At 36.6% G+C, this 13,006-nt stretch overlaps 1 protein-coding gene across 1 annotated transcript in view; it reads left to right on the plus strand.

Moving 5' to 3' along the window:
- Nucleotides 1-11,754, plus strand: part of vipr2 (vasoactive intestinal peptide receptor 2) — a 34,713-nt gene extending 22,959 nt beyond the window's left edge. The window contains exons 5-13 of the mRNA XM_016278937.1: nucleotides 3,441-3,538; nucleotides 4,037-4,172; nucleotides 5,578-5,728; nucleotides 6,822-6,882; nucleotides 7,058-7,127; nucleotides 7,949-8,040; nucleotides 8,358-8,493; nucleotides 9,028-9,069; nucleotides 9,935-11,754. Coding sequence (XP_016134423.1) covers nucleotides 3,441-3,538; nucleotides 4,037-4,172; nucleotides 5,578-5,728; nucleotides 6,822-6,882; nucleotides 7,058-7,127; nucleotides 7,949-8,040; nucleotides 8,358-8,493; nucleotides 9,028-9,069; nucleotides 9,935-10,102 — 954 coding nt within the window. The 3' untranslated portion in view covers nucleotides 10,103-11,754. The remainder of the gene's footprint in view (nucleotides 1-3,440; nucleotides 3,539-4,036; nucleotides 4,173-5,577; nucleotides 5,729-6,821; nucleotides 6,883-7,057; nucleotides 7,128-7,948; nucleotides 8,041-8,357; nucleotides 8,494-9,027; nucleotides 9,070-9,934) is intronic.
- The last annotated feature ends 1,252 nt before the right edge of the window (nucleotides 11,755-13,006 follow it).

Consider the following 13,006-nt stretch of genomic DNA (forward strand, 5'->3'; position numbering starts at 1 on the left):
GGGGTCTGTTGAGACAGTTCCTTCAGCACATACAAAGAGAAACGTGCGGTAGCCCCTGTGTGACAGGCCAAGACTAGTATGATTCTAGGCTCTTGGTCGTATTCCCTTAAAGGAATCTATTCCTGATTCCAAGCCTTGAGCTCTACCCCGAGCCCAGGAGTCTGGCCCTAACAGGTAAGTATTTTGGGGTATGTAGCCTAGGCCTTTGGCCATAGGGAATAACGTCACTGACAGCCGTCTAACGTCCCAGGGGCAACTCCCATAGCAATATGGTAGAGTTGGTACTTAGTGCTCACCATGGTTCTGGCATGCACTCCCCTCAGCATGGTGGCGTGGGTATACCGTTCCCCATAGCGACCCCTAGAGGACGCAGTTCAAAGTTCCCATGAAAGGGAACGTCTCAGGTTACTTATGTAACCATGGTCCCCTGAGTAGGGAACAAGACACCGCATCCTCTAGGTTTCTTGCCATGCTGCGGATGCAAGCTTTAGACGAAGAAGTGAATGATGTGTGCTCCCGGCGCCTATTTTTACTATAGTCGCACCGGTAGTGACGTCATGGCTGTCGCCGGCCAACGAGTTGGTGTTTTTTCAATGTATGCTTCAGACACGGGTTACGACGAGGCATTCCCCATAGCGACCCCTAGAGGACGCAGTGTCTCGTTCCCTACTCAGGGAACCATGGTTACATAAGTAACTGGAGACGTTTTTCACCGTATATAGTAGTGGAATTTACCGTTAACCATTTAACAGGTTTTTACTGTAGCATTTTTAGTCTTTTACCGTTAAATTCACGGTAATTTTTTACAGTGTAGCACTGAGTAGAGAGACTAGACAAAAAAAATGTCAATCTCCAGTTTTACTTCTGTATTGATTTGTTTTTTTTCCCAACTTCGGGTATGTTTTTGATTGTTTGTCAGATTTAAACTAGTTTCTTTTTGTCACATGAATGTTCAATCTTTTTGTTTGTTTTTGTTTTTATACATTAGCCTTCCTTTTTTCCCTACTTTTCAAATTCCTTTTATTTGTAGATTTTAGGCTTTTATCCTTGTTCCCAAAAATGTCAATAAATTTAAGTATTAACTATTTCGATATTTATTGGGGAAGTCCTTTATATAAATTATGACTTTCCCTAATTGTGACCATAAACAAATGTTTTGCCCTTTATGAAGTTTTTTTCAAAAATCAGTTTACTTGTTTATCAAAAAGACAACAGTGTCAGTGCAGAGCATGAAATGAAATATGAGACATATATCTGACGAAAATCAAGAAAAATAAAGTATTTTTTCTTCTTCTTTGTCTTCTTATTTTTTTTGTCAGTAATTTGTCAATATTTTTTTCAGTAGTCTTTTAAAAAAGTGTGAATTTCATGTGTATTTGTTTTACATAAAATGCTAACTAATGAAATTAGCCCTAGTAAGACAACAGAGTAAGCCATTTTATTACAGTAATGTCATTTCTATTACAGAATGATATCAAAAATCTTTTGTAACCTTATAAATTTCTTTAACAGTCTCTTTTAGTCAGTTTAATGTGTCTTTGCTGAACAAAAATAATTAACTTTTTTTTTTAAATGACTAACATTTTTGTATTTTTTTCACTAATATTAGTAGTATATTTTAGTAATATTTTGACCTCAAGCTTGTGATCAGTAGAGTATACTGTGACTGGCATACAGTACCTAATACTTTACACTACAAAAATAAATGTATTAATGTTTAGGCATTTATATATTCATAATAAATTAATATATATTTAAAAAATCATAAAATATACACTATACATAATTTTTGTCATTTAGTGTCATACAATCACGTATCATGTATCATGTCATAATGAAACAAAATCGAAAATCAAAGACACATTGACATGCACACACCCGGACAAAAACACTCTAAACGAACAGATAAACCAAAAGTTGTAAAATATCCATCTCACGCTAAATTTAGTGAGCTTTATGTTTAAAGAAGCGCAGGAGGAATGTTCCTGGTGATGATGTTGTTGAGTGGGTCTGTGGCTCCAGTGTGCCAGGTTGTAAGTCAGACTGAAAGAATGCTGTTTATAGGGGATTGAGTCATGCTCTTCCACCATCAAACAGCCGCCTGGCCAACAAGCCATTTCCATGCTTATTAGTTACCCTGTCATCCTTGATCTGTGAGAGAATTCACATTTAGCTTGTCTACATTATTTCATCAGATTTAAAACATGGCACAGAGGATAGATGCATTGCTTGTAGTGCTGAGTGGTGTAAATGTAAATGGATTTTTAAAAGATGTTTTATATGTGCTGTGTGTTAGTTTAATATAGGAAAAGTGCTACTGACATTTTTTTCAAAGTAGTGATTGTACACAAAAACTTTATTGCATTGATGTATTGTTTTAATTGGAAAATATATATCTTTAAAACCACTGATTTGTAAAGGTGATAAAGAGAAAAGGATTTCAAACAAGTTGTGGGCTAAATCTGTGATTAAACAAACCCAGTATATTATGTATTTCTTTGACTGAATGAAAGATGTTAGGGATATAAGCATTATGTAGACTATGCATGGTTTTGTGGTTGGGTGTGTGTCTTTTTTTGTTGAATGTCTATTTTGGAAAAAGTGCTGTAGTTGTACCAGCAGTGTCTGTGGCACTTTGAGGTTATTCAAAGAATACCATGGCGGTTGTCTTTGCTATAGCCATTGTAGTTGTTCAAAAAAAGCATGGTTTTACTCTGGTACCTGATAAAACATGACCAAAGGGGGATTTTTTTTAACTACTTACTTTTTTACTACTTATTTTGTATACAGTATATGTAAATTGGGATAGTCTGGGATATAGATTTAGATTAACTTGAAATTATTTCATATACCCTATTTAATTTTATAATTTTTATGTAAATGAAATGAGACCTAAGTATATAGTATACTTTTGTTTTTAAATAAACCAAATAAAATTGCAGCTGAAATGTCAGTTTTAACCATGCATTTCTGTTGTATGGAAATGTCAGCTTTGACATTTTGTTCCACTAGAAAAAAAGGTATGATTTTTATGAATCATATGCGTGGGCTGGTGATAACAGAATTTAAATGTTCTGAGGAATGTGCAACACGATTGGACTAGTCAAATTTAGACATGTTATTGAGTGATTTTTGCCATAGTGAATTAGACAGAGTTTTACCAAATACCAGTTTTGCCAAATCATACAACTTATTTTTTAAATTTACTTTATTTACTTTTTATTTTTATTTACTCATTGAAAATTGCATAAAGAAAAGAAAAGAAGCATTAGTTGTGCATTATTTATTTATTTTTTGTTAGTGGAGCAATAGAGAAATGCTTAATGGTGTAGATCTCGTAGAGGGAATAGCTGAATTTTATGTGGGGTGTCTTAACCCACTAAAAATAAAATATTGTAAATACAAAGCGTTCCTCAAAATGTATTTCTCTCTCTGTCCAGCTTGTTTTCTACACGGTGATGAAGACCCTTTACACGCTCGGACACAGCCTCTCTCTCATCGCGCTCATCACCGGCAGCACAATCCTCTGTCTGTTCAGGTCTGAAACGGAGCCTTAAATAGTTCCAGTAGTGTGTCTGTTTTATATTACACTACACTTTGTATGGATGGATGAGCTTGCCTTATATTGTAATCGTTGAGGAGTTGAATTTGGCACGTTTCTGAACAACTATATTTTAAACTTTTTGACATTGAGGACATTGTTTATCTATCTGGAATGAAATTAATAATTTAGGAAGTTTTCTGGAGATGTGATGAATGGAACAGTGCTCAAGACACTGCATTTTTCTCACAAACTAACCATAAGCACAATTAAAATAGAAAGAGGCCATGTTTATTTAAACATTATGCTTGGTGCTTGGTTTTAACCCAATAGTGTTTATCTATCTGGAATGAAATTAATAATTTAGGAAGTTTTCTGGAGATGTGATGAATGGAACAGTGCTCAAGACACTGCATTTTTCTCACAAACTAACCATAAGCACAATTAAAATAGAAAGAGGCCATGTTTATTTACAGCTCTGTCTCGCTCCAACAGAAAACTCCACTGCACCAGGAACTACATCCATCTGAACCTGTTCTTCTCGTTCATACTGAGGGCCATCGCTGTGCTGGTCAAAGATGCCATTCTATTTTCCCACGAGAATGTAGAATGTACAAAGCAGCCATCACTGGTTAGTCAATCCATCCATTCTGAAGATCCACAAGTAAATTCATATAAATTAATGTTGAAATGTACATTATTAATTTTTTTAAGAAATTAAAGGGGTCATATGATGCGATTTCAAGTTTTCCTTTCTCTTTTTTCGGGCTTGAACTGATGTTAAAACTAATGACATTATTTACTGTCTTTACATTTATTTTGTAAGATGAAGCTCGCGATTATGGTAAGGGGCGTTACATTTCCGACGAGTGCTTGCGGTGTTCGGCCAATCACAATGCACTGGGTCAGCTGGCCAATCAGAGCAGACTGCACTTGTCGGAAGGAGGGACTTTGTAGAAAATGAAGTGTTTGAGAGAGGCGGGGCATAGAGGACCTACAATAGTGTACAGTATTTGAAAAATTATGTGTTTTTTGAACATTAAAGCATGTCAGCATATTCTGTTACACCAAATACACAAAATAATGATCTTTAAAAAAGCATCATATGACCCCTTTAATACTTTTATTCAGAAAGGGGTGGATTAAATGAATCAAAAGGGACAGTAAAGACATTTATAATGTTGCAAAAGATTTTTATATCAAATAAATGCTGTTCTTCTGAACTTTCTATTTGTCAAAGAAACCAAAATAACATATCAAGGTTTCCACAAAAATATGAAGCAATTGTTTATATGAGAAGTCAGAATTGTAAGAAATGAACTCGCAATTACCTTTTTTATTTTTTATTCCGTGACAAAAACAGAATTGCGAGAAATAAATTTTTAATTATGAGATGTAAACTCGATTAATGCAATAATATTTCACAGTAATGTTGAACTGTATTTCTGATCCAATAAATGTCTGAGTTAACATAAGAGGCATCTTTCACAAACATTAAAAATTATTACTACTCCAAACTTTTAAAACATGTTATTGTATAATTTCTGCACAATTAGTGACTTAAAAACAAATAAAAATAGTAATTGTTTCGCAACACTATGTAATTTAGTCTTCCATTGTTTGATCAAACAGATAATCCCATTCCCATTCCTCACAGCATTGGTTAAACCAGAAGTTGTCCTACCAGATGCTTCAAACAAACATAGCAATGTTTGAAAGAGCTAATACTTTTCAGGAAGTCCACCTTCAAATGGTTTACTTTCAGCTGTCTGCACATTAAACTGGGATATGAGACAGTATTCTAACATCCAAAAAATTACACACTTCACCTTTAAGGGTCTGAACTGAGCTAAGCCAGTTTCTTAAAACATGCATAGTCAACTAAACACATTATACACTTCATCAGTTTTAAAAGGTGGTTATTTCTGTCACTACAGACCCTAAACCCCCAAATTTGTACTCATGTTTGTTTGTCACAGTCTTTGGCGTTTCAGAGATAAGTAGTGCACATTGAAGTTCTCTATGCTTGTGTTTAGATTGGTTGCAAGGCCAGCCTGATCATCTTCAACTACTTCATCATGGCAAACTTCTACTGGTTGCTGGTGGAAGGGCTGTACCTCCATACTCTACTGATGGTCATCTTCTCTGAGAACAGACACTTCATTATCTATCTCCTCATTGGCTGGGGTAAGTCTTCATTAGAAACACTGACCTTTTTAAGCTGTTTCCATTTTCCAAAACCAACTTTTCAGTCTTTTAAAGCTATTCATGTCAGTGTTTTCACATATAAGCAGGTATTTGAGTAAATAAAGGATTATTTGAGTCTAAAGCCTAGAGATTTTCTACTTCCCACTGCATGTGATGCTTTAGCTTTCATCTTATCTGACACAAACACATGCGTGCATAGAAAATAATTTGAGAACACACACCTCTTCACGGTGTAGCACTGAATGTCTTTTCCTTAATTCATTCAAACACTTCTGAATAGATGTCGCTCACTACTCAGATGAAAAACAGCGTCGGGAGCAAGATGACGTGCCATCGGTCTTGTTCAGTCTGTTTGTCTTACATAATGTATTAGTATGTCTTTGTAGATTGTTGTGTCCCTGGAGTTTCCAGGCGAGAGAAAGGAGAGCAGGATCTTCATTCATTTCTAGAGGAGAGGCTTGGGTGTGGCTTGCTAGACTCATCATATCAACACCTCATTAAGCTTCTCTTTCATCATGACAGTGACGACTAACATGGCCTCTTTAATCATGTTCTGTTTACCAGCATTTCCTCTCCGGCTTTACCTCTGTTTAGAGATAGTGACCCATATCCCACCAGGAAACTATTGTAGACAATAAAAGTAACAATTTCTCAGCAGGTGTCTGAGCAAAGATGCTGTGTCCTAACATCACATTATCTGTCTGTCTATCTTTATATAGCTGTCCATCTGTCTGTCTATATGTTTGTCTGTCTATCCATCTAACTTTGTCTGTCTATCTATCTATCTATCTATCTATCTATCTATCTATCTATCTATCTATCTATCTATCTATCTATCTATCTATCTATCTGTCTCTTTCCATCTATCTATCGATCTATCTAGCTGTCTAGCTGTCTGTCTGTCTGTCTATCAGCTATCTATCTATCTATCTATCTGTCTGTCTGTCTGTCTCTCTGACTGTCTGTCTGTCTGTCTGACTGTTTGTCTGTTGCCTATATTTACATTGATTGTACATAAATGAATGTGACCACTAAGTCTCTTGATATATGATCATTCCTGTCCTTCCTACAGGATTCCCCACCGTGTTTGTGATTCCATGGATTGTGTGTAGGATTTACCTTGAGGACACAGGGTGAGCAGTTGAGCACAGCATAATCAGACAGTGACAGAACTCACATGAGACTCTTAATAGCGGATATTTAAAACTGAGAAATAAAAATGAGGCAAAAGAAGATGAAATGCATTCTCATTTGCTACCGCTGTTATGAAAGCACTTGTAACTCTTTGATATCTCCTCCTCATAACAGATGCTGGGAGAGAAATGATGCTCCGATTCCCTGGCGGGTGATTAACTGGCCAATCATGGCATCTGTTATTGTGAGTATAACCTCACACCAGCACTTCTAAACACTGAGACCAGCCCCATACTGTATGCATTATGTCAGGCAGGGAGGGATTCTGCCAGCTTAGCAGACGCGGGGATGTGCTGAGTCTCACGAACAGTTTCCATGTCCTGGATGGGACGTGAGTGCAAGCATGTTAGGAAGCGCGAGCAAACACTCTGTCACAAGCGCCTCTCTCAGCACACGTGCCAGGACTCTCTCTTGTGTCCGCTGTGCCATTTCCATTTTGTAAACCCTCACCTGTAAGTGTCTTTGGACAGCATGATGGCTGTGTTTGAAAGCTTTGCCCGAATGCATCCAGGTCAAAATGTTTCTGTTCTTCAGCCCTCCAGAGCCTAGGAATGCAATCGTAAAAATAAAACATCATACAATTTCTGGCAAACGTGCTCAGTTCTGGTGTGTTTAAATAACTCTCACAGAACTCTGCACACCATGCTACTGTGTAACTACATTTCTCTGCTACCCAGAATGCCACTGGTAGATGAACCTTTGACCAAGATGTTCTGTTTGTTTTGGTTTAAGTTTTTATGGTGGGATTAATTATGAGGAACAGAAACAGGTGGCTTCTTTTTTAAATAAATAGTGACAATTTTCATTTTTTGTTGAACTGTTCCTTTAAGACATTGTGTTACAGTGTGTGCAATAGTCCTGTAATTTGGTTCAAGTCTTACAGAATGTTTTGAGAAGTTCTTGTGTCAGATCCAGTGAAGAGTGGTAATGTTTAGTCTGGATAATGTCATTGTATAAAAGAGGAATGATAAAAAATATTTTTCTGTTCCTTTCTGTGTTCTACAGTTAAGCTTTATTCTGTTCATCAGCATCATTCGAATCCTGGTTCAGAAACTGAGGTGTCCTGATGTCGGAGGAAACGATCAGTCCCAGTACAGGTATCGCAAATGGATGCCAACTAATATTCTATTCTGCAAACAGGGCATCGGCCACCATGGTTGAACCTCTTACATGCTATTACGGTCATAGCTGAGATCTCCCTTTTAAATCTACCAAGAGTTGCATTCTAGCATGAATTTCAGAAAAATGGTTGGAAATGGATGGCTGCTTTCCATTTTATCCAGGTCTTCCACTATCTATTGTGCACTGCTAAATGTGTATGCATTGAAATGGGGGTGAAATATTTATGCCATGAGTTTTTGTTCTGCTGAGAGTGGCACGTTGGAAATCCTGTTACTCCTTTTTCTGTTTTTAGGAGGTTGGCCAAATCCACACTTCTCTTGATCCCTCTCTTTGGCATCAACTATGTTGTTTTCGTTTACATCATAGATGAAAATGGAGAGATGGAAAACTATAAAATATTCTTTGACCTTGGTCTGGGATCTTTTCAGGTGAGGAATATGCCTAAATGTGTCACTAGTGATTATATATATCTACTTAAGCATTCACTATACCGTTCCATAGTTTGGAGATTTTTTTTTTGATGCATTAAATTCATCAGAAGTGACATTAAATACATACATTGTTACAAAAAAATCTATTCCAAATAAATACTGTTCTTTTGAATTTTCTACTTATCAAAGAAAAAACTTTACAAAAAAAAAAAAAAAATTAAGGTATCACGCTTTCTACAAAAATATTACACTGAAGACTGGAGTAATGGCTGAAAATTCAACTTTGCCAACACAGGAATAAATTACATTTTAATATATATTAAAATAGAAACAGTTGAGAGAAACAGTCAATTTAAATTATAATACTATAATGTGATTTTAATTTATTTTAAATTATAATAATATTTCACAATATTACTGTTTTTTTTTTTAAGAATAACATTAAAAAATCTTACCGACCCCAAACTTTGGAACGATATATGATGCTTTATCAGTGTTGTACCATATTAACTCTTTGTGTTCCATTCACAGGGCTTGGTGGTTGCAATTTTGTACTGTTTTTTGAATAGTGAGGTTAGTCTGCAATTTTATTGACCTTTGATGCATCTCACTTTAGCTCTATTCCAAAACCTGAACTGCTTACTGCCTGCATAGGCAGCTGACTTCTAAGACTGTATCCTAACTGTTATTGAATCTCATAAGTGAGCAATTTGAAAAACTTTACGTAAGCAGCAACACAAATAGTACAAAAAAATTACAAAAATACAACCACACATTGGGTTATATAAAAATTTTCATTACACTGAACTTTTGACAGTGCTTTTGAGTATCAGATGACATTTTTATTTATAATCAACTTTTTGTTTTCAGTTCAATTCATCATTGATTTGTTTTTTAACTGAGCTTGTCTCAATGCATTCTGGCATTGGCATCTTTATTAATGGTACATACAGTGCTTCCTTTGAATTTGGTCAAAACAAGGTATTTTAAAAGGCAGTATGATAAAGTTACAGCACTCTTCATTTCTGTGCATATGATGCCTTAAAATGCTGCCTCAGTTCAAATCAAGTTCAGTTCAAATGCTAGTTCAAATCAACATGAAACATTCACAACCCATTTTACTTCTTTATGAGAGATAAACATGTAGGATGAATTGTTTGGGTCTTGCAAAAGTTGCCTCTGTATGAAAAGTGGTTGATGGGAAAGGCATGAAAACAAGAGGCAGAGCAAGTTTAATTAAATTCTGATGAAAGATTACAAACATTTGTTATGTTTGCAATAATAATGCCCTGAATCAATTACAATAAAACTAGAAACATATTTTGAGCATAAATTGGTTCAATGAAATCTTGATTTCATGTTGACTTTGCCACCCTGTGTGTGGCTATGCTAATGCTAAAGACCATGCTAACAGATGCTATATTTGGCTGCTTTGCAGGTCCAGAGTGAACTCAAGAGGAAGTGGCGGAGTTTGCGTTTAAAGCGTTACATTGGTCGCGACTACCGTCTGCACAGTTCGTCCATATCCAGGAACGGCACAGAAAACATGGCCCATCGGAACTCCAGAGCCCAGTCTTTCCTACAGACTGAGACCACCGTGGTGTGAGACATCCAGAAGCGGCGCTATGTGAATCATGCTTTTACTTCACTGCCCCTCAGCTAACAACTTCAAAAGCTTTAAGCTGAAGAGGACAAAGCTTTCTGAAGCATGAGATTGACATGCAGGAGACACGATGAGGATTCAGCTTCTCTGAGGCACTGTTCTTTTGACACTGTTTTGTCAGTATACAATGCAAAATCTCGTTTCATAGCCAATTTTGCTATAAACCACCAAAATAGCACACCAAACCTCTGTGGGATAGTATTGGTGGCATTAAAAACTACAATTCCATTTTTGCAGATGCTGATTATATATACATTGCTCTTTTTAAACTCTTTCATTGCATTAGGGTCAGATTATATAATAGTGTTATGTAAATGCTACTTGAGGCCCACAGCACTTTTCTTAGACGTTCATGGAGACACAGCACCATGCTATCAACACATGAAAACTCAGCCACCTCACCAAGGGCATGTCTTGAATGAATGCAAGAAGTGGGTCACCTCTATGCCAAACTCAAATGTGAGGTTTTCTAAAGAGGACATTATAGCTGGAGGTGTCCACATTAGCCAGGGACTCATTTCAGGAGAGTATGTCTTACTTCAGATACATGTTGAAACTGAAAAGTCAGTCGTGCATTTAAACGAAAAATGGTGATTGTAAGAAAAAGCAAACATTCTTGCACTGATATTGAACTGTTCTTGCATCTACAGCATTTCATAATGTAATTTTGTCATTATACTACCCCTTGGATTTTTTCCCCTTCTTATATACCTTGAAGAAAAGCCACAGTATGAGAAAATGTGAACTGAGATACAAGATTATATAAGATATGTATATTCTAGCACGTGAATGTAATTCATTATTGTCTGAGGAGATTCAGTATAGTCTTATGAATGAAATGACAAATATGTGGCATAAATATTTAGTTCGCCCACAAAAAGATGTGTCCAGTGATAAACCAAACCACGACTCGCTGATATTACTCCACAAACTCTTTTATTTCTACTGATCCACTGATCAGTTATTTTAATAGAAGGTGTTTCTGATTATTTTTGCTTCTGTGTTGCTCTGCCTCACATTGTCAGGGGGGTTTGGGAATTGTACACTGCAATGAATCCTGCGGTCTGTGCTCTTTCCATTCAACTGAAAAACAGATAATTAATCCAGTAGACAGTTGGATGCAGATTTAGGTCAAATGAACTGACACAACAGTGAGTGTGAGGGCGTATGAAAGTGACATTTCAGTGTGAGCTGTGCTCTGCGTTATTGTTGCGAACAGATTCTGGGAACTGCAGTCCAGAGACTTCACAATGGATTGGAGAGGAGATCAGATCTCTTACAGCCAGGCCTGAAGAGCGAGAGGTCCCCAGGACACCACGTGCGAGGTTGCATTCATTTAAAGTGACACAGATGCCACGGGCTGGGGCATTCAGCATCATTATCAGATGGTCAAAGGGAGAAGAAAAGATGGAGCTTTAATTGGAGCTGGCAGAAAGGATTTGTGGGTTGTCTGAATTAAATATTGAGTGAGGGTTTCCGAGTTTATTGTGTAAGAAAGTATGCCTTCAATCTGAAAGACGTCATGGTCTGTGAAGAATCTGGTGTGTTTGACAGATGCATTTATGATGTAAAAAATATGTACAAACAGGCCATAATGTTGTGCACTTCTCTTTTATCTGCAATGCTTAATTGGAAAATTGCTAAGTTTTTGCGGTTCTTACATTTTGGCTGAATGTTTCTTGTAAACTGTATTGAGATTTTTCATTAAATGTGAAAGTTGTTTTTGAACTGTTTTTAGTAAGTTTGTGCATCTACAAAAAATGTGTAGAAACAATTTTCACTCAGAAATGGCTAAATTTCACAATTATTGCAAAGAAACACAGCAAGTAACAGTGAATCAAATGCAAAACTTGAAGTAGAAAGACTAAAATTATATTTTTTTGTAAAACGTTTTCCAATAATCTTTATTTACAACTGTAGTGATTCTTTTTTGGCACCACTAATTGTAGCCGATTTTATTTGAATTGAATTTTCAGCACATATTCAGTTAATGCGCTAATTGAAATTATTTAATACACCAAAATAATTTGCTAGTGCAATGTAGATAACATTGGTAGGGTTTGTTTTTATGATCCTGGATCTTGGGAACAATAAATGAGATGTTAAAAACGGACCAGTGAAATACGATTACACTTCTCCCTTGCTGATCAACAGATGAGCTTCACCATCAACACAGAGGATATCACACGCAGATGATGTTGTTTTTACTCTTTTCCTGTTCTATTGCTGTCTGTTGTCTTATCACCTTCCTGTATCCTCAAAAAGGAGTGAACATGCTTCTCCTTGGAGGCACACAGCAAAAAGTAACAGAGAGAATAACAACTCTCATTTTCATGCTGATGGCCTCCACATTCACAGTTCTTACAATTCATTTACAAAGCCCTGTTTCCTTATGCAACGTTTACATGTGCCATCAACTCTAGGGTGACCATACATGCCATTTTCCCAGGACGCGCCCTGGCCAGGATTTCTATATTGCCTAAAATATCTAGGTTTTGGCTTTGTTTGCGTGTGCAGACCGATCAGTGTATGACACCAAAATACCATACAGACGGTTCCTTATGCTTTCAAAATGCTCTCGAGGTATTTTAATGTCATACACCGATCGGTCTGCACACGCAAAACAAAGCCAAAACCTAGATATTTTAGGCAATATAGAAATCCTGGCCAGGAAATGGCACGTATGGTCACCCTAATCAACTCCATAAAAACAATTGAGCTGACAGAATGTCAAATGAAATTTCACGGTAATTCACGCAGCCTGATTATGGAGTTTCGTAGCTTTCAGTGTAACAGTTTGGATGAAGATGAGGCCTTTGGGCCAGCTTTCATGGACATGATGGTGTC

The sequence above is a fragment of the Sinocyclocheilus grahami genome, unplaced genomic scaffold (assembly GCF_001515645.1).
Source record: "Sinocyclocheilus grahami isolate Dianchi unplaced genomic scaffold, SAMN03320097.WGS_v1.1 scaffold126.1, whole genome shotgun sequence".
Taxonomy (NCBI): Eukaryota; Metazoa; Chordata; class Actinopteri; order Cypriniformes; family Cyprinidae; genus Sinocyclocheilus; species Sinocyclocheilus grahami.